The sequence below is a fragment of the Gymnogyps californianus genome, chromosome 2 (assembly GCF_018139145.2).
Source record: "Gymnogyps californianus isolate 813 chromosome 2, ASM1813914v2, whole genome shotgun sequence".
NCBI lineage: Eukaryota > Metazoa > Chordata > Aves > Accipitriformes > Cathartidae > Gymnogyps > Gymnogyps californianus.
The window spans coordinates 158,788,413-158,811,303 of NC_059472.1; the positions used below are offsets into that span (position 1 = coordinate 158,788,413).

At 38.4% G+C, this 22,891-nt stretch overlaps 1 protein-coding gene across 6 annotated transcripts in view; it reads right to left on the bottom strand.

The window, feature by feature from the left end:
- RBM33 (RNA binding motif protein 33) overlaps positions 1-22,891 on the bottom strand; it is a 107,794-nt gene that overhangs the window by 39,132 nt on the left and 45,771 nt on the right. For all 6 annotated transcript variants that reach the window (XM_050892716.1, XM_050892718.1, XM_050892717.1 and 3 more), the window contains exons 11-14: positions 6,869-7,028; positions 5,666-5,997; positions 4,611-4,856; positions 3,503-3,790 (exon numbers count right to left, since the gene is read on the bottom strand). In XM_050892716.1, the coding sequence (XP_050748673.1) occupies positions 3,503-3,790; positions 4,611-4,856; positions 5,666-5,997; positions 6,869-7,028 (1,026 nt within the window). The remainder of the gene's footprint in view (positions 1-3,502; positions 3,791-4,610; positions 4,857-5,665; positions 5,998-6,868; positions 7,029-22,891) is intronic.

Genomic DNA, 22,891 nt, shown 5'->3' on the forward strand with positions numbered 1-22,891 from the left:
TCTATTCAGCAGGTTTATCTTTATTTTTTCAGTTGTAACATTAGAAACAAAAGAGGGTAGAATAACTTGTCCAAAAATTCACGACAAGTCTTCATAAAAGGTAAGGCCAGATCCAAACTGCATCATTTGGCTGCTTGTGTTCAAAACCACAAAGTATCTTAAATAAAGGCACCTACATACACATCACACATTTCACATTGCTGATAACATCAGCTCCTGAACCCTAGGAAGGCATGAGTCACCCTACAAAACACAAGTGCTGTACGTCTTGGACAAACAGGAAGAGAATTAAGAACAAGGTTACAAGTTACTCTGAGAAGCACACTGCCCTCTTGCGATCTTCCAAGTGGAAAAAGACTGTGATAAGAAGAATTTTCTAAGCACAAGACAGGAGGCACCATTACCAAAATTTGGAAATCAAGCCTATTTAAACCAGAGAACACTCAAATTTAGACATGTACAATTTTTCAGGTAGTTAATTTCCAAAAAAGATGAAAAGACTTAGATACATTTGGTCTAATAACTTAACGCAGCAACTATTTTCCGTATTGCAAGCCTTGTTAAAAAAAAGACAGCAACATAAAATCCAACAACCCAACTTCAATATTCACTGGATTTGGAAGAATGGAATGTGAAGGTTTTCTTTCAGTATATCAGGGACATTAACTGCAATATAAGTAGTAATATCAGTACACCTATGACTATGTAGTACTCTACTAATTTCTCTTCTGTTGAGCTCCAATATCCATTTCTTCTAAAGAGACTGACATTACCTTTCCACATTCTCTCCCCTCTTTAAACTCAAAAATGCTTAATATTGCCTTAATTCCTCTTATCCTAAACTGACCTCAACATGAGCAGAATTAGGCCCACAGTCATCACCCATACTTTCCAATTGCATTGACAAAATGATTTTTCAGACTGAGGATATGCAAGTTTAAATCTTAGAGTAACAGCTATTCTAAACAGACAAAGGCATTTAAAGTCAGTATTTTGGAGCCTCACAGGAACGGGAACACAAGCATACCATTAGTAAAGTAGAAATATAGTTTTTAATCTTCTAGTCACTCAGGTTGCAAGCCTTTCAAATATCTATTTTGAAGGTAAGTAAAACCTTTAACAGTCAATATTGCTATTTTTTTAGTGCTTCCTGAATGATAGGGCATTCATAAATATGGCCACTGACTCTTCAGGAAGAAGGATGCAAAGAAAAGTCTTAATAATTTTCCAGTTGAAGACACTTGCAAAATAACCTGCCCAATTCAGTTATGAGCAATACAGCTAGAAAAGACGACAGTACTTAACTCTTTCTCATCTTCATAGAAAGCAAGAGAACAAGACAAAGTCAGCTAATTACAAGAAAAACACAAAAAAAAGACTGGAAAACATTACAATCTGCCTAAGGAGAGAAATGTAATAACCTGCATTACAACAACAGTGAACAATATGATTAAATGCTTGGAAATGAACATTATTAGTGCAGCAATCCTGTTTGTAGAAGTGACAATAAGTGGCATCAGTGAACAAGACTACTGCAGTGGCACAGCTGAAAAGGGACAACTGCTACTACACTGTTTGCAGCACAAGGCTCTATTTCAAGTCTGCTTTGAAAGGAGAAGGGTTCTGTGTGTGCACACATTCACACACTCTTCTAGTACTTGCCAAGTGTATCTACAAAGGCTTTACTTTTACAGTTACTAATAGGAAACACTAGGAGACATCATTTTTTCCAAGGCAACTTTTTTTTTTAATCCTGTTTTGCAAAAACTTACATAAAACAGGTATCAAACTGTTTTCAAAGATAGCTTTGACATAGCAATAAAAAGCTTTATTTGTAAAACACCAAGAATTCACACAAGATTAGTTAGTCTTATAACTACAGGTTTGTTAGGATATGTTTAAAACTTAAAATGGAGAGAACAAGATGACTGCTTTGGTTTTTTTGGTGGTTTTTGTTTGTTTGTTTTGGGGGGTTTTTTGTTGTTTGGTTTGGTTGTTTTTTTAGTTCATTTGATTAAGAGGAGTGAAAAAATAGTCATTCGTTTTTCTAAACACTGCCAGAAGTATTTTGAAACTAATACCTTAATTTTCATATGACTACACTATGGAAGAACTTTAAGATGTTTTAGATGGGGAGGCCTGTAGCTGATTTGCTTCAAAACTTACCTTACTAGTGGCCTGAAAGACAGAGGCTTCTCTAAGAGGTATTGCATTTTCTGTGACTTAGATTATTGCAAGAGACTGAATTGAGGGGAAGGGGATTACTTAAGTTGTTTTTTCAAAAAAGATCAGAATTAAAAGCTGAAATCAGGATTTTTTTTTTTTATATATTTCCATTGAAAAGCAAGCACACAGGAGGTCAAACTGCTAGCTACGGGTTTCTTTTGTCTCTCATTTGTGAAAATTAGTTATGACCATCCCTAATTCAAGAACAAGATGAAAAGCTAATCATGAGCAGCTTAAAGGGAAGACGGCATTATCACAATTAAAGCTTTCAACAGTTGAAGAAAACCTGGTCCTGCAGACAAGATTCATGGTCAACTAAACTATAAAGATTTACAGTTCTGCTCAGAATAACCTGACACTCAGAAATTACACAGGGTGCCATTTAGCCATCATGTTCCTCTGGTACCTCCTGATCAGGATTAACAGCACCATCAGTGCAATCCTACCCACTCTCTCAAACTAACAGTGCTCACGGAGAGTCTTCTTTAGCTTCCAGGAGAATCTGTGCAGGGAAATCATCATCTGTTCTGACTGCACAATCCTGTGGAGCCCCAAACACTGGCATCTCATTTTTTGATTGTGCAGAGTACTAGCGGAGCAAACGGCATCATTTTCTCCAAAATGAAAAACTTAAGAGCATCTCCTATTTTCCCTCACACTAAAAGGTTTCGTAAAGGAGAGATTTTCTTCTTCAAGAGCAAGAAGCTCCATGGACAATGCAGCTGCAACCTCCTGCATGAGTGCTCAAGACCTTAGAGGAGACCGAACAGCCTAAAGGAAAACAGCATGAGAAAGATAGCTCTCCAAATAGCCTTTTTTTTTTTTTTTTTTGAGCCATACAGCATCATAAGAAACGGAAGAGAAGGGACTTTCTGACTTAGAAGAATGTGATTACCTGAAAAAAAAAAAAAGGGGGGGGGGGGGCGGATCATAATCCTGGAAGATAAAAACGGGTACAATGGATATTTCAGAGGCTTTTATCATTGATGAGCTTTACTCAACCTCTGCCTTTTCACAGTAGAAATGACGACTCCTGCAAAACAGATTCACCACAGCCTTGCCAACCTTTCAGACTTCTTTTTTTTGTCAATGGAGACTGGTTTTGCTATCACATTAAAGAGAAAAGTGCAACTCAAAAGGGAGGCCTCTAGTGGCACCAAAAAATATTGGGTGAACAATACATTAAGTGTGCTTAGAGTTCACAAGTCAGACTAGTAAAGTTTTAAAAAGGTGAGAGTTTTTTGTTTCTTGTTTTCTGGGGGGGGGGAAGCCTTACCTCTGGTTCAGATTTCACTTCTGATTTTGCTTGGCCCACTGGTGTGATTGCTTTAGCTTTCATCTCAGGCCTGCCCTGTGAGTTTCCAACACCAGCTACAGACTTGGTGGCAGACATCGTGCTGGTAATGGGTTTGACCTGAGCAGCTGGGGTAGAGGTTCTCCTGTTGTTGCTCATTTCCATAGCATGTGATGGTGCTATCGGCAACTCACGCAAGTTACTATTTCTTGGAGCAGTTGACTGTAGCTGCTGATTTGGACGCTTGACAATATTTTGTGATGGTGTATTCTGAAAAGCAGAAAGGAAAAAAACTGCAGACTTCCACTACAAACCAGACTAAAGTGTTTCCTGTTTCACATTTTCATGATTTAGTTAAGTTTGGGGAAAAAAGCTTTTCAAAGAGGCACAATATTTTCAATGTGAGAAGAAAAATTATAGAAATGAGAACACTTTAACAATGGGGATTTTTTTAATTAAAAGCAAAACTGAATCTCACTTGTTTAACGTCTTTCTCAGAAATTGGCTTCACTGTGTGATTTCCTTTCCTAATCAAAGTAATTATTCTGAACTACAGTCACGTTGTCTTGAGCACTGCTACAGACTGTTGTGCTACCCCAACCTACCGAGCAACGGAATATGCTGCACGGGAACAAACTCACAAGACATGAGTGGCACTATCTGAACCAGAAAGCTTATTAGCAGTGGCACAGAGAGGCCTTCAAATTGAAAGACAGTGTCAGAGAACTGGGCTCCCACACAATAACAGGCTACCAGCAGTTTTAAAATCTTATTAAGCAAACCTATCCTCCAAAACCCCTTTATTGCCAGTTCTTGGGCAACTGCATCATCTCTTATTGGACCCAGATCAAGAAAAACACTGAAGACTGGAGGAGAAAAGAAAAAGGGAAAGATACACATGCTATTTTTGGATGTAGGTTATAAAATGATCACGGCAGAAAAGGAGCAAGAAATGGTGAAAGAAGGGGACAGAGCAGGAAGGGAATAAACGGCACTGAAAAACCGTGCTGGTGAGTTTTGAAACCTGTGCTTACATGCCTGCTACCCATGCAGAACTACGCAAGGCAACACTGATGTATGTGGTACTTACATGCCTTGGCTTCATTGGACCCTGTCGTGGCTGACACTGCATCCTGTTGTTATTTGGCGGCTGCTGCTGCGTGGCCTGCATATGAGGCCTGAACTGTGGCTGGTTCATGGGCATCAAGGGCTGTGGTGGCCCTTGGAGATGATGATGGTGTTGCTGCTGCTGCTGCTGGTGATGGTGTTGCTGCTGGTGATGGTGCTGCTGAGGCTGAGGTTGTGGCTGAGGCTGTAATGGAGGATGCAAGGGACCCTTCATGTGAAGAAAAAGATTATTTGTTTTTAGTTTCAAGATAATAAACTCCTGAAAAGTAGCTCCAGCCTCCCAAGTCCTCAACAAATCTGTAAGCAGCTATGGACCAGGCTAAACCAAAAATATACTGAGTAAAAACCAGACTAACAGAAGCTCTACACAGGTAGTTCTACACTTAAACCTGTGTAAGTCAACAGCTGAAGTAGAAAAAGACAAATGCAAGGGTTCCTGCCCTCTGCCCCTTTTTTTAGTGACTCCTAAACTAGTTTTTTGTTTGTTTGGTGTTTTTTTATTATTTTTTTCCCCCGCATCACCAGACTTCAGGATTTCCCCACATCCAAAACACAGACACCGTGACAAGATCCCGCGCAAAGCCCACCGAACACGAAGGGCCCTAAACGTCCCCAAAACATTTACCCACTTCAAGCAGCAGTTCAGCTTCCTCCCGGTTTGGGGGAGGCCCCCGGCTCCCTGCCGGGCTCGGCAGCTGGGCGGCAGAGGGCGCTCCCGCCCTGCCGCTCACCCCGCCGGCCGGGGCCCCGGGCTCCCTGCCTCTGCGGAGCTCAAGGAACTTAAGGAGCCAGGCCCGGGCTGCAGGCCCGCTATTGGAAACACGTTACTGCTGGCAACTGGGGAGAAAACTGATCACTTTTTCAGGCACAGGAATAAAAAGTGTTACAGGTCCATCTGCCTCACACCCGTAACCTCAAATAACTCCACTTCAGTTACGTTACTCCTGTAAGCCTGCAAGGCAGCACAGGGCCACTTGGCACATCCCTTGTAGGCCCTTTCCTGCTGCAGACCCGTACCTGCATGCTGGGCTGCGTGTGCGCAGCGAGGAAGGGCTGTCCCGGAGCCTGCAGAAACTGCTGCCTCGGAGGGATGAACGGCCGCGGATTTGCCGAACCCGGCTGGTTGAAGTGGAGAATCCCCACAGGACCTTGAGGCTGCATGTTTGGCCGTACTGGCCGCTCTCTGGGAAACACCGGTTGTTGTCCCTGCTGATTAAACGCTGGCCCGGGCTGGCTGAACGGCATCGGAGTTTGGGCAGGGACAGCATGTGCACTATTAAGAAGCGGGGGAGGTGGCGGTGGTGGTGGGCTTCGCTGCTCAAACAAGTGATGACTTGGAAACCTTGGATCTGTGGCAATCAGATAAGTGATTAAATGACAGCCTCCCTGGGACACAAACAGGCTTTCGAAACAAAGCTCTATTTTGATTTGGAAAAGTAACCTGAAATTTGTAGAAAGCAAAATTGTGTGGGAAGTTTTAATTTTAAGAGCTACCCTCAAGGTTATGTTTCTCTTGCTTCTGCCACTTACATATAAAAGCAATAGATGCTTGAAAGACCAGCACAACTGGTACTTCGCTGGAATTAGCAATAGCTTTTAGAAGTTCTACTCTAATGAAGTCAATGAAGGATTCCAGGGATTATAGTTTAAAGCACACAAGAACTCAAAACGTTGATACCATTTGCTGACCAGATATTTAGCAAGTTTTTACATATTTTGTGTGTGTAGAATGTCTATAACATATTGTGTATATATGGCATATACATCTATCTATATATCTACATACACATGCACTTATCTATTTTGTTTGCTACGCTGTATCACTTTAGCTAACCTTAACAGATTTCTCACAGTACACGGATAGTCCAGTCAGTTTAAACAATTACTAGTGGAAACCAAAGTGTATGGAGAGTACTAGTTATCTAAAATGTAACAAAGTACAAGTTCATTGCAACAATCACTTAGATATCTATGTTATTTTGTATCTGTATAAATATCCAGATTGACGGTAGTTCAGATGGAGAAATACAATTACATCAAAAAAGTAAAAAGATACCAGACCACCGGAGTTTTTGGCATGTACTAGTCTGGCTACATCAAACAGGATCTTCCAGCCTTCGTGTTCTTCCGAACACTTCATGTTATATGATACACACTTACACTGCACAGCCATTTTACAAAAAGTGGATTTTGTATGTTAATGGCAATGAAAATGCTTACCTGCTATGAAGAAAGGATCTCTTTCCTGAGGAGGCGGAGGAGGGAGTGGTGGTGGCGGTGGTGGTGGCCCTCTCCACTGGTCCTGGATTGGCAGCCTTGGGGCTTGGGAGAAGTTGGTAGGAACTGGTCCAGGCGTATGCTGCTGGAAGTCTGGAGGGCCCTATTTTAATAAGGCAGAACTAAGATTAAGACTACCATCCAGGAATTTATCTATTACCTGCTCTAACTTTTTTCTCTTAACAATACAATTGCTTTATGAGTTATCTCCTATCATCTGTACAAATTGGCAGCCCTTACCGAGCCATTCTTTCACAATGGAAGAGATATTAAACCCGAGCACAGTATCTTGAAATGAATTCACAATGTTTTAATAATCACTAGCACCACAGGAATGCCATTTCTTCTCAAGCTTATTGAAATCCATGCAATTATTGACCTTCTTTCCCATTAATCCAAAAAAATCTGAATGTCTACTTCAGAAGATATTCCTGACATTTATCTTCTTAAACCGTGCTATTCTTCACCATCAATTTAGTACAATGTAAGCTACAGAAATGAAGCAGCTTTACTTAAAAAAGCGGGGGGAAGGACAATTTATGGCATCCAGAAAATTCAAGAAATCATCTTTCAAAAAGAAGTAACAGGAGTGTAACACTTCTGTCTATTCACAACTTAGCATCTGAAGCGTTATAAGAAAGAGTGCAAAATTATCTTTCCTCCAGTAAGTTTTTTTTTTTAAATGCAAAGTGAGCCTTTACATATTGCAGAAAGCAGGATGTTAATCCAAAAGCAGAACTTTGCAGAAGACACACATAACCAAGTAATTCACGCTATCATTTCTTTCTTTTATATCAAAAGTTGACAAAATATGTTGGCAACCTCTGATAAATAGAAGCAGCTTTGCTTCACATAAATCATGATATTCACAAGCATTTCCTTATTATGTGTGAGTAAATCAAGTAATGAAAATAATCTACGAACATCTTTGTTTTCCTCTTTATACAGATTCCAAAATCAGTGGTGGCATCTGTTCTGTCTACATTTGATGCTCACCTTAAAGCTTAAAACTTGCCATTGCTGAAGACAAGCTTTTCAAAACAGATTTCAGACCAAACACTTCCTGCTAGACTGAAAGATGGTCATCAGCAAAGCACCAAACACCTATGTTGTAGTGGCTTATCATTTATCTACTGAGCTGACCTCACCAACAGTATGCGCAGTCTCATTCTATCCTATTTGTACTGCAAACCCTCTAGCATTTTAGGAGAAGAATTTCTCACACAGCAAAAATGGGTATTTGCCCTGGAAACTGAAGTCTACTCACTACCAAAGTAGCACAAGACAAAGCTGCTTCACACCCTTCTACCAGCACAATACAACTGGGATTGGCAAGGCCCAAACAAGTAGATGAGAGGCACTGAGGATCACAGCCATTATTAAATCTGTGGCCTTCTTGAAAACACCTAAACAGTGATATGTTTATAAGACCTCTTATTTGTAAGCAAGACTGTGACTACTTATTTTATGTCATTATACAGCTACCAACTGTAAATACTTTATCATTCCTAGAGATTAAAGGGTCTATATCCCGTTGCCAGTGCTCCTTCCTAGTCAACCAGTCTCCTGTGGGTATTTCATCTAGTGGAAAGACATTATATTACACAAGAACTACAGTCCTCATAACATACATAGTTTGTAGGAGGAGCTGCTACACTTCTGCAAGTAAACAGTTACCAACACAAAATATTCTTGCCACCTCGGAAGAGACTAACGCCTTTGAATTTCACAGGCTGTCTGCAAACAACAGCAGCTGGAGGAAGAGAGCACTATGTGGGATGGAGAAAGTGACATTTATTTGTCCCATCAAAATCCGTGCAGGTTTAGCTAAACAAGGCTGTTCAGCTGCATTGCCCTTCCCTCGTGTTGAGCAGGACAGCACTGGCTGCCTGCCAAAAGAGCAACTGAACACAAACCTCGAGGATCCTGACCCTTTGCTCCCAAAACACACCTCTACCATCACCGCATGTAGGAGCTGCCAGAGGTACTTTCAAACTAAGGTTAAATGCATTCCCTCATCTTGGAAGCCTTGGTGATAAAAGCTTATTTCTCAAAGCATTGCTCTTACAGCCATCCCAGGGAATACACAGTGCTTCTGCAAGCCACACATCCTCGAGGGAGGCACCCAGCAAACCAACTGATATTTAGCTATTTAGTTACTTGTTTATCACTGGATAACACATAAGGTCATGGCAACAGAGGCAGGGGAGAAACCAGTTCATCAGGGCAGTTTCACACAAGAAGGTTTTTATCTTGCATCTTATTTACAGCATGTAGTCACATGAGCATATCACACCTGGGGAGAGAAAGCATCTCAACAGACAAGCTGCTTTTTCCTATTTTCAGAGAGCCTGACTTGGAAGCTCTGAAATTCTCCCTGTATTTTTCTCTAGACACAATATATGCAGGCATATATCTTAGTTATTTCTAAAATAGCCAGCAAAAAACAAATTATGTGGAAACTTACTGAAACCTGGGCTAATAAAGTGTATGTATCACATATTTGCCACCCGAGCTGAACAACTGGCAGCAGTAATGATCTGGCTGGGCTTGTTTCCAAGCACCAAATGGCACTGCAGTGACCAGTCTCGTCTACCTGCTTCTTCCAAACTCGACATATTTTGCCCTGGTCAAAGTAACAGATCCTGATCAGTCTCTCCCCTCACTCCCAAACTTCGGTTTTAGTGCTAGGCTACAAAATACAGGCTTAGGCTATAAAATAAGCAGGCATCTCTGCTTCTATGACCAAATTTGTAACCCAGTCTCAAGCATCTTCCCCAATATTAATTCTTTGTCCTATTAGCCTTACTGTTCTCCTGGTCCTGCTTGCTCTTCAGGTACATTCTCTCATTCCCATCACATCTTTCACTCTGCCCACTGGTTCCTAATCCCAGTGTGGACCCAGCTTCCCAGCTCCCTGACTCCAAGCTGGTGGTCTTGTCTTGTGGCAGCCGGTCAGGAGCTCTTATTTACCCCACTCAGACCCAGTCTTTCTTGCCTGTACACTTAGCCCAGGCAACTTCCCCTCTTTTTCCTGCCAGGGAAGGAGAAGTAAATGAGAGCATAGGCTGAAAAAGATCCTCTGCTTGTATTTTAAATAAACACTTCTTCATACCAGCCTTCTGTCTCCTGCCAACCCATACCCTTGTTATTATGCCCAGATCTACCTCATCCCAAAGTAGCCCTGAATTGCAAATGCATGGAAAGCCCTGTTGAATTTCACACAGCTCTTATGCACCAAAACATCTTCAGTGCAGCCAAACTCAATTTTCTTCCTTGAGAAACTGAGCAATAATAAAACATTTCTAAATAACTCACTTTATTTTTCCACCATTTCAATCTCGGAATGAAAGTATTTGAAAAATTTTGACCAAAACAATTCAAAATGAGGCTGGCAACCAGCACATCATCTTGGTTCAAACCACAGAAGTCCAGTAGTACTACACATGCTGAGAACAGCTTTGTATTTCCCATCATAAGGAAACTTTAAATGCTTAGGAAATAAGCTTTAGTTAAGTTTTAGAACTGAGTAATACAAGGTTATTTTAGATCTAAGAAAGGTCACACTTTTAAAAAAAATTATAGTTCATTTACAAAAAAATTACACAAACCAATTAATTACTGTTAAAAATAAGCAATACTGATTTCAAGCTCCCTTTAGTACCAAAGGTGTTCATCCAACTTAATTTAAGAAGCAAACATTTACTGTCCTCTAAATACTTTCACTGATTTTAAGACAAACTAAGTTATCCAAATGTTATCCAAAAGCTGGTACCCAAAAATCCCAACAAATGCCCACCAAGATACATTGAGAAAATATTTTTTTGCTCTAGTTTTATTAGTGGTATATTTCATACAAGTATATCCCACAACACAAGTTTGGGTCAAAATAACTCCAAAATGGTCCAACAAAATCAGAGTGAGAAGGGAATATCTGAAATTTGGAACTCTTCCTATTGGCCTCTCTTTTTTCCATCCCTCACAGTTAAGAATTCCGGGGTTTTTCCACTTTTTAAGTAAGATTCCACTTAAACTTTGAGGCTGAGAAGTTTTTAAAGATAACAAATATTTTCCAATCCTAAAGCCAACCGTCCTTCTCCATTTTGCATTTAAAGTAACATGAAGATCCTTTTTATATCCTGCAATGAACATCAGTTGTCCCTCACTGTTAGGATTCATTAGTGCTGAAACAATGACCCTTCCCTGCCACAGCACTTACTCCATGCACAATGGAAGAGGGTTGCGTTTTTTGAGACCTAGAAGTTTCAAAAATGGCAAAACTACAGAAGCACAGCTGACATAAATCACACCACAGTAAATCTACATGCTATACAGACAACTGAGTATCGCTAAGAAATACCTACTTATTTGATCACTGAACAGATTTTAACTTTATGTATACAACATTTTGAAGAACTACTAAAATATGACTGAACACATTTCTTGGCAGATAACCAAAGGCTAATCATGCAAAATTAATTGCAAAGACATTTGTTATTTGCTGAAAAATGAATTACCAATATTTGCTCCTAAAAAAAAAAAAATTAGTTTGATTCTCTTCCTTCTAACATCCATGAAAAAGACTGACCTCTACCTTTTTCCTAAACCAGCTTTGCTTCTATCCCTAAAGAGTGAAATAAAATTCTGCCCTAAATTACAGTAACATGGGTAGGGGGAAGCTTGTATTTTCAGATTTTATATTGCTTTTTCTTCTGAAAAAGCTTTCAGGATAATTCCAACAGGAATTTGATTGTGTGATGGATCAATTTCACACACTACGTGTGAAACTAAAACTCTAAGGTTCAACTAGAGCTACTACTTCCAGACACAAATGAACTTTTCTTTTTTTAAAGAAAATATGTAAACTATGGTGGATATTTTTCTAAGTTATGAGGTACTTGTCTATTATTCTGAAATACCATTACATTTTTATTATTTTTTTCCGATTTAATAGGAATACACTAATACTACAACTTCAACTTTTACTTATGCCAAATTCTAATTGTCCTAAAAATAGTACAAAGTAATATAACAGTTCTCCATTACTTAAAGTTTCTGAGGGTGGGATTTTTTTCTTTTTGCTTAACAGTAGTTAAACTATAATTCTAGGAGTGGATTATTTCACCATTAGTGTTAAACACTACATTCAGCAAGTATTTGCTGCTAATAACCCCCAAGTGCCCTCTGGTATTTTGTAGAAAAGACCACGCAGAGCTATTTAACTTCAAAAATTAATGAAGAGCAGGTGCAAAAGCCAGTTTTCATAATGGTCCATTTTTGATAAAATAAGCATACTGTAACATAGATGCATAATAAATCTTTATATGCACAGTAGTTACTCCCATTTTTCATGGTTTTGCTATCCGGACAGTTTCAAATTACAACCAAGTATTCAGTACACACATTAACTAAAACTCCCCACCAAAAATAATTTTAACTATTACTTCACCATTATTAAACCTTTTTGGAAACTTCCCTACTTAATAAATCTCACAGTCTTCAAAATACCTATTTTCAAGTTAACAGGTTTCAGCCTAACAAGAGAGAGAATTGCAAATTCATATGATCAGCCAAGGCTGCAAGGTTCTACATTTCAGTCCAACATTGGGGTCAACTCTGACACTGGGGGAAAGGACAAAATATTTATGTGCCTTTCCAGTGAGATCCCACAAGGCTGGTCCACATTCATACAGAAATGGTTACAAAGACTGAGCTACCAAATGACCAATGAGAAAGACCCAGCAGAGCACATACGGTAACTTTTTGGAGGAGTCTTCTCCCCTTCTCATCATTATTAGATTATGTAGGATCATTATTATTGATTTAGTATCATTAATATTGATTATTTAGTATCATTATCAGATTGATTACTTAGTAGAAGTGCACCAAATCGCAAGGAAAGACTCCTAAAATGGAGTTTTTAGCTAGATTTAAAGCTAGTTGCACAAAGAACACAGAATCAGGAAACAGCACAAGACCTGAAGGAGACGTACCCGTCGTGCCACAGTCTGGCCTTGAAGTCCTTAACCGACCAACATGTACCCCTTCACAAAACTGCAACCACTTCAGCACTGTAGTTCCTTCTAAACCACTACCTGCAGCCCTGGTGTTAACGAGTATTTCAAAGACCTGAGAGAGAAACTGCCATTTTGGAAAGCTGGAGGGCTCCTGAACAGCCTTCTCAGCAAGGCTTTGTGGGCTGCAAGGGGACACAGCTCCGGCCATTCTTTCTTTTCTTCTGTGAAAACCAAAACATGTCAATGTCTAAACACTGAAAGCAAGGTACTGAACATCAAGATTTTTCTTAAACTACCAAAGAAAGTAATTTTTGGTCTGTACTTTTTCCTGTTTAACGAGTGTGTTGAAGTCTACCATTTAATTTATCCTTGTGTAATTTTACTTTGAAAATTCTTATGTACCATCTTTTTTTGAATATGAGAACTGAGGTCTGGAAGGAAATTACATTGGAAACAGGGTTCTGTGTGGATTTCCAAAGAGACCACAGCCACAGACATTTTAGAAATACTTCAAAGGAGAAGATAACAGCACACTGAAGTGCTACTGACAGGTATTTTATTGTCTTACATCTTTAATTTTGTGAAGTTTACTCTGACAAAGAAAAGAAAACCATACTCACTCTTCCTCCCACACACACTATAATTTACAGCACCTCAGACTGACATTTTTATACAATTTCGCATGCCTGCAGGTTGTACAATTTCCCTTTTTACTAACTTCCATTATTCAATATAGCTAAGGCATAACTTACACCTTATCAATCACTTTTGGAAAAAAAAATGGAATGCAAACTTGTGTCTACAATTCATTAGAGTTGTGAATAGCTCATTGAACATGACTTTCACATACTCAGGCAATCCCACCTTCTGAAAGAACACGAGATAAGGTTACTTTAATCCTTTCAAAGAACTGCACTATTTTGCCTTCCTTTTATCCCTTTAAATATCCTTCCTAGTTAAGAAATTAACATTCTCTCTCATACAATTCTTACACAAATTGTACTTTTACTTTTCTGCATCTCTTGTTAATTACATGATATTATCTCCAATAATCTATTCATGAAGTACAGATAACTTTGGTTACCAATAAAAGGGAAAACTTAGCATAAATTGCTTAGCACAAAGTTAATCTTATAAAGCAAGGAATAAAGAGGATCTAACAGCTATTATATGACTTATCAGCTTCTCTAAAAGGGTCACTCTACTTTTTTTTCCATGAGACTAATTAAATACCTTAACAATGTCATTGAAACTTCATGAATCTTTCAATAAAATACACCCTGCCTCTACAACATGTTTTCATTTATTAATCTCACTTAAAATGCAAAGAGCTAGGAGAACCCCATTGACAGTTAAGCAGGGCCACTCAGTTAATTCTTCTTATACGGTTTAAATGCAAAGAATAATGACCACTATAACCTATGACAATTAAAACTATAGCCATCTGTCACAAGATGTTAATCCTCTTATTTCAGCAGCTACTAGACTTTTTGAAAAGCTTTCCTAAAATGCCTACCTTCCAGCGCAAGGAACTGACTTTTCATCCTGTTGTGCAGGAAGCCCTGCTTCATGTATCTTGGATATGGTTCAAAAATTTTCAAGTAGAAATGTATATATCCCACAAACCATGGCTCTTCACCTTCAAGTTTCATAGTATTCTCATTTACTGTGTACAGCATACAGAAAGGGAATGATTCACTGAAATTTTATAATAAAACTTATTTTGATATTTCTTTAAATACAGTCTAAGTGACTCAGTAGTGTCCCTGTGATGTCTATGACAATCATGTAATTCCATCAAGGTGAAATAAAACCTAGCAAGCACCATGATTTTCCCAATGGATTTAGTATTATAAGACGACCTTAATAAAAATTCATGCCTTAAATACATTTCAATCAAGGGCAAAAATTAAAATTTGAGTGATCATAAAACTCAAGACAACAATTGTATGCTACCCATACATGAGTCTTGTCAAAGCTTCTGGAATACATTTCTGAGGGGAAAACGCAAGGAGATAGCAAGTGCTGGTTCAAGTATGTGGACTGCACAGATCCTAGTATTACAGGACGATCGAGTCAGAGAGAATGGGTTGACATTCTCCTCAACTGAGCCGAAAGTAATTTTTAATATTAAAATGTACCACATAACTTGGACAAGCTTCTCTGACACTATAAAACTCCAAGAGATAAGCATGTGTGTTGGGAGGTTTAGACACAAGTCCAGGTCATCTGTAAGAGAAATCACCAACGCCCGATTTCACTGTTTAAGGTCCCAAAAGCCATCATGGAAAACCAGTACAAGCAAGAAGAGAAAGGCATGGAATCCCTTGTTATTTAAGCCAACTCATGATAAAATCACTAAAATAAGGACACAGGCAATACAGAAAAAGAAGGATACTCCCAGCATACTAAGACAATCCCGAACAGTTCAGGAGACTAAAGCTAAAAATTAGATTCATTGTATATTAGAAGTATCCCTTTTCAGCAAGTTTCAGAGCTTTCCCCCTAATGCATCAAGCAGGGACATACTCATGTTGCAAACGGAGACAAAAATACTCCCAACTTCAGCGTGTTTCTATAAGAGAAGCAACAAAGTAGAATGGCCCACAAGCAACCAGTTCTACACAGAAGGACTGCTTCACAGATAGGTTTCTTGAACGTCCATCTCCTCTACCATCAAGGTACGTATGTTAGAAAAGGAAAATCTGCAGGACAAGTGGTCCCATTCAAGAACAATTCTCAGAAAACATTCCTAAATGAAATGCAGGCATAGGAAAGGTATTGTTAACTAAATCCCAACACTAGCTTTAAATTCCTAACAGTGCTGATGTGCAGGAAAAACCATGTTCCTATCCATCTGTTTCGTATGGATGAAGGAAGAGTGTCTCCAGCAAGCAGAGACAGGCCATAAAAAGAAAGAGTGTGACAGACAAGTTGTAGCAGCCTGCACTGCCTGAAGGAAGAGTAAACCAAAACCTCCCAGATTAGAGCACAAACCTAAATAATTTCTTAAACAGGTGTTTTAAACTAATCCATCTGGAAGATTCAGTTTCACTTTTGTTTGCAATCCTCTTCAGGGGTGTGGTGTAGAAGAGTGTGATCATTTTTGTTTGGTGCCCTCTAACTTTTTAAGATTAAGTACAATACAAATAGAAATTGGAGAAAGAGTATAAGGGACATTAGTGCCATTTAGAATGATGAACTCTCCCTTGAAAGAAAATAATTTCATAATCATTTTATTTAAAGACAATAAAATCCTTCTAAGTATTTTTTGTGCTGAAAGCTAACAGTTTCAGGTATGTGTAAAAAATCAGGGACCCAAAAGTTTTGGACCTCCTCTGCTTTCAGAACTAATGAGATAAAATATCTAACAAAATTCATACCTTATCCTTGGACTTACCAGAGACTACTCCATGGAAATATTATCATAGTGTTTATTTACCTAGTGTATCCTGGTGACCTGCAAGTCACTGATGATTAGAAACAACTCTGAGGTCAGAACTAAACTGGATCATGAACATCAAATTCAGGATTTCTACATTACACTCCAAGCTTGAAGGTGCAAGTTACAGTTAATTTAAAAACAATCTGAGAACCTCAAACATAAATACATGTGACTTGGGGATGATGCTTCTCCCTTCAACAAAAAAATTCTCAGATTGCCATAAAAAAGTCAAGAAGCAGCCAGCTTTACAGAAGACAAATATTAGAATTGCTGCTAACCTGGACTTTCATCTGCATTAGAAAATGACATTTCGGACCTGACTACTTAGTAGTTAAATTACCTGATTCCTGATTTTTAATTCTGTAAGGAAATCTCATTTTTGAGATGTTTTACAGATCTCTGACCTTGCAAACACATTGATACGAGAACTTTACACACCCAGAGCTCCCAATGTGCCTGCAGGTACTACTCACATATTGTGTATGAAGGCCTGAACTTTTTTTCCCTTCTGGGTATCACACAGTCAACTCATAATATTCCTCTAAATTACCTCATTTTATTGTTAACAGTAGTATGACTTACTGTTTTATAATGAATGAAGCATTTTTTCCTTTCACATTCTAAAGAATTAGCAAGAACTGAAGGTGCAGAAGGTGAATAAATATCAGTTTATAGATTTATTTTTTGTATTGTACTGATTTATCTTTTAAAAGGACATTTTCTCAGCTCAGTGAAAACAGCTTAAGAGAACTATACTATCATCTAGGACTCTATAATAGTATAATAAATATATTTTAGTTCTCCATTCAGTGTTTAAGCACTAGATTACTCTTACTGCATTGTAGTAGGAAGTCAATTGTATATTTTAATTTGATTTCTTTATGAGTCTTGACTTCTGCAAAGTATCTCTAACAGTGCCTAATTAATGGCTACATAGCTATATGCATAATACTTTTTCCTCTTTGCCTTGATAAAAATTTGTGCTTCACTTACAAGGCTTAAACTTCAAATTTCATTCATACAAATATATCAAAACCAATGTATGTAACTATATATATATATATATAAAATTATCTCAATAAAAACTTTTCTACTGTGAGGGTGACTGAGCACTGGCACAGGTTGCCCAGGCAGGTTGTGGAGTCTCCATCCTTGGAGATATTCAAAAGCCATCTGGACATGGTCCTGGGCAACCGGCTCTAGGTGGCCCTTCTTGAGCAGGGGGGTGGACCAGATGACCTCCAGAGGTCCCTGTCAACCTCAACCAATCCGTGATTCTGTATTTAGCAGGTACTAAAGCTGAGATTGAAGAAAATCTAGCATCATTAACACAGAAAAAAAAAATTAATTCTACAACTCTGGTTTCCTTGGCAGTGCTAAATAGCAACCACTTAACAGAAAGGTACATGACAGTAACTACGAAATATAAATGCACAAGTTTTCTGTTCGATTTTAATATCTACAGAGCATGTGCACACTGGAGCTAGCATGACAAGTTAAAGGGTTACTGCATTTAGAAACCATCTATTTCTCTCTCATTTAATAGCTGTTACCATCATGTTTAGCTGCTGCTGCTCCTCCTGCAGATGGGAATTCATTGATATGATTAAATTTGATGGTATGATAATGTATGGTAATCGTGATTAATCAGAAGCCCACTAGCAAATGGAGGATGTTGGGTATTATGTCACCTGCATTTTAAATTGCATTCCCTCTATGCCAGCCTGACAATATTTGACAGCTGGAGGGATCTCATGCTGCATCTGCTTGCTACTACTTATAGATCTGATAAGAGAAAGTGCCCATCATTCCTTCACTATCTTAAGTGCTGTAATTACAGGGCTTTGCAGTCAAGTTGTGAAAACAGTAAGTGTTAAAAATGAAAGCTTTTTGCTAGCTGCTGAACAAGCTCTGTCTTACATCTGCAAGGGCTATAATCTGAAAGAAATGTAATTTGATGCAGCAGTCTCATTCAAACATGATTTGCATGAAATGCCGTATAAAGCACTATCCAAGAAATGTCAATCAACACCACCTGATACCATGTATCCTGTTAAATGAAAACAAAATGCTTTCTACACTACCTGTGATCTGCCACTGCCACACAGTAATAGAGTGAAAATTTCATTTACTGTTACTCATTATAGTAAAGCCATAGCTAAAGCAGAATAATTGTGAGGAAGTAGGAGAGTAATTTTCACAAGTGGCGCTTTTTTTTTTTCCATTAACAGTTTGTCTCCTACATACATACTGTTGCAAACATGTACTAGTTACTAAATACCATTACTTACTGAATATCAGTTGAAAATGATTGACTGTACTCAGATGCATGACTGTTGAAATTGTCCTTACTGTGAGTACTGGAGAATACCAGCCACGACCTTAGTAACAGTTGCTAAAACCCTTATTCACATGTAGCAACTCACAAATGAATTTGAAATGATGGAAAACAATTTACTCCCTATTTGCATTTCCCACAACAAACAGCAAACATTATTGCAAGGAGTTTTGTTTTCAAAAGCACCACAAATTTCTACTTCTACGTACTGCAAGAGGTGTTTACATAAAGCACACCTACAGAGCCAGGTACACTGTAATATCCATTAAACCAACCCAAGTTTGCTAAAATGGTGTTATAGGCTGATTCAAGTCAGCCCAAGGACCACGCTGGGGGGAAAAAAGAGGTAAACTGTATTCTAATGTACCTTTTATAATTAATTTGTATAGCACTAATATATTGCTTGTCTAAAAGAAATGTTTCAAGCAAGTGGCCATCAAGGACAGCAACTTCTGTTCTGAGCAACGACTGGGCACCTGTTTAAAAACCTCCCACAGATTAAAGCATAAAGTGTTTAAAACCAGTGTCTGAATTAAAAACAACACTTGAAAGCTCAGAATTCATCAAACTAGAATTTTCAGAAATGGTGAAAAAACTGAATCAAAACTAATCACAGCATCCATTTAAGACAACACCTGATGTCCTGGAGATCAAGTGGAGGCATGCTGAATGAGAATATAAAGAAAGTTTACTAAGGTTTTTGCAGTTTAAGGAAAAAAAATGAAGATCAAGTACTCTTTGGGATAAAAATGATTTTGAAAAGAAATTGTAAGGTAAGTTCCAAAAACAAATCACGTCAAAAGCCCCTGGGAACTGAAAAGACGTGATATAGAATATTCACAAGGGCCTGAGGACAAGTTATTCTATTAAAGTCTTATTTTTATACTGAATAAAACATAATTTATGTTACACAATTCAACTTCTTCAGACTTGAATTCAGCGGTTATCTGAAAGGTACCCAGTGCACTAACTAAGGTGTCCTATCAAAAGAGAAAAGCTTTGTGCATTAAAAAATATCAAAGCCTTCCTGGCATAAATTAGTCCGGCAGACATTAGTGCCACTTCATCTTGTGCTTTGGGCCACTTCAGACTATTCCCAACTTCAGTTCTGAAACTCAAGTTGACCAAAGTTAATAAAATGTGTCTGTGGGATGGACACCTGCCCAGCTTGCACCACACCCCGGGTGTCAGGTTAAGGACAGTGGCTAAATCGGAATTTATCCCAATTTCCTGAAAATTCTCCTGGCAAAAGGCATACAGCTGTGTTAACAGGCTCTGCTCTCTCTGCAGTGGCTTCAGAGAAGGATCCAGGGCAGAGAAAGAGGGGGAATGGCCTCAGATCTGAGGAATTGTTCTCTTCTGCCTTGAGCAGTGTGAAGCAGGTTCTCCCCAACTTCCTCTTCACTCCAAATGCCCCACTCCAGCCCCAAATTTGGATGCTAGGGATACCTCAATTTCTGGCTGAAGAACATTGACAGTGAAAACACTTTCCCTCTGCATGCTCTATCCCAAAGTGGCCATGACAACCACTTTTATATGTCCTTAAAAAATTGCACACGTGCCACATATGAGTATTACTTCAGTGTTCATTAAGTTAAATAAATGAAGTTTGAAGCAAGAAGTCTTTACAAATTTTTCTTCAGGCAAACAGTGAAATATTTCAGACATCAGGTGTGCTGGTGGACTCACATAAGGGATGAAAAGATCTGGACCATCAACTTAGCTCCTAATTTCATATTAAGTAATGATCTGGCCTCTGTAATAGTCAGTTAGCAGCAGCATACATATAAAGTGTTTAGAAACACCTCTTCCATTTTCTATTTAATTTCTTCCCTTGTTTTACCCCATCCTTCTTCATAGAATGCAGGAGTTGAGAGAGAAATTAGCCCAGATAAACACCAGAGGACAGGAACCACAATGGTCCCTCTTGTGTAACAAGAAAAACCACAGGCTCCCTATCTGCACTGGGACATCTGCAAGAATTAATAATTTGGTCAGAAAACACGTGAAAAGTTCAGAGGACCCATACAACTAGTCTATGAATAAAGTCTTCTGTCGCCTTCCTTTAAATGGATCAGTCCCCAAAGCAGACTGTCATTTGTGAAATACCAACTGTGACACTGAGCCAGGAACTCAGAAAAAGGCATCTTAACCACTTTAAAGCAAAGGCAGATGACAAGACCTTCAGAAGGACTCTGCCAAGGAAGTTAGCTTAATCTGTTCTTTAAACAGTTTAAAGAAAACACACAGTTGGCACCTGCACAGTTCCAGGTTAATTCAAATACCTGGAAAAATATTAGCATTGACTATGCTTGAAGATTGGATTACTATCAACTACAGCCAGCTGAAGAGTACTGTGCAATTTAGACAAGCATAGAAGCCTTCGCAGAACTCAGGTCTTTAACTCCCAGTTACCACAAGTCCAGCACATTTCTCAGCTGTAACATGCCTCAGATCCACCATTTATTCAGTCCTAATCAGTTGAATATAGCTCTCAAGCATCATTCACACTAAGTCACCTTGAATGCTTACAGAGTAAGAGATAGACAACTTCCTTCCTTGATTCAATGTTACTGTAAATGTTAAGATAACTCTAAGTAGGGAACACAGATTCATTCCATTATGTCCTTTCTATTACTTCCTCTCTGAACATTTCAGGAGTTAAGCTTTAAGTAAGAAATAATTGAACAATGACCCCTACCCTGAAATATTAAAATTTAGATTCAAAGTTAAGTGAATTTAATCAGTCCCAACTCCAAGCAGGTTTAATCCTCATCAACATTACCCTGATTTAGTACTACATTATTTCTTATAATTTAGAACTCACACCAATATGCTAACATGCTCATTACAACTTTGTTCAACTCTTCAATTACATCCTTCTGCAAAAGGTTGTAAGAATTAACCATTATATGGTTACAAGTCACTTCATTAGCCCTAAATTAGTAACACCTGGTTTCCAATGGATTTATAACTTGCAATGGATTAGCTCTGATTGAAGCTCTGCCCATGTTCGGAGCACACGCAGGCTCTCTGTGCTGAGAGGTTGCTCTCCTGGAGAAGATAGGAACTCAGAGGCAATTCTTCCTTCAGTTAGGGCACTAGCCACCTTTAGGTCTCTCCCTTGCAAGAATTTCATTACCTTTAATGTTTCTACCTCTGCCACATTCAATTAAAATAAACCATCCAGTTCAAAGTGAAAGGGGAAAGTGGGCTACAAATATTTAATGCTAACCCCAGAGTTTTTTAGAAAGAAAGCAATCAGAAAAATCAGTTAACTATTATCAAGAAAAAACAAGAGCAAATTCAAGTTATTACATATCCAGAGATTCTTTCTACAATGAGGAAAAGGATGAATGAACGATAGTCTGGAACACTTCTTCGATCTTTTTCAAATGGCTTGTCAAAGTTGTCTAACCATTGCTATATTGCTATAAGTCAACATTTATACATAAACAAGTGAATTATAATGGCACAAAGGCATTTGACATGTAACAGAGCTAAAAACGTAGTTCTGCCAGATAAAATGTTAGTCAGAAAGTAAATTTGTCTTCAGCTCAAGAGCTAACATACTATATTTAATAAAACAAACATGAGATATGTACACAGTGACACTTAATTCCTAATCCTGACTGATAACCTATGCAAAATTTATAAACTACTTCATAAGGGAAGTCCATATTATACCCATTTTATAACTCTGAGTCATGGAAAGATTAAGTAACTTTCTCAGGGTCATATAGCAGGTTACTAGCTGAAGTAGAAAAAAAAAAAACCCCAAAACACTCAGGGCAACCAAATCACAGTACTGGATCCTCTTAGTTAAGCTAGCCCTCCTCCTCTTTATGAAAAAATAATTACATTGACTCTTTGCAAGTGCATTGCTTACATAAAAAGGCAGCAAGCAGTTAAGTATTTTACTTCAGGCAAAAGGAGCAAGAGTCTTACCAAAAATGTTCAATATATTTTATTCCCTTTTAAAAACTGTTGCATACAAGATTAGCTAGGTTTGCAGTACTTCTCAACTTGCAAAACCAAAAGTGAACAGAATTAAAATCTAATTTCACAGTCAATTTAAAAAAAATTAATCTCCATTTTTTCTACATTGATGTGAAACACACTTCAAAGATGTCAATTACAATGCCTTTACAGATATTCCTTGTCCT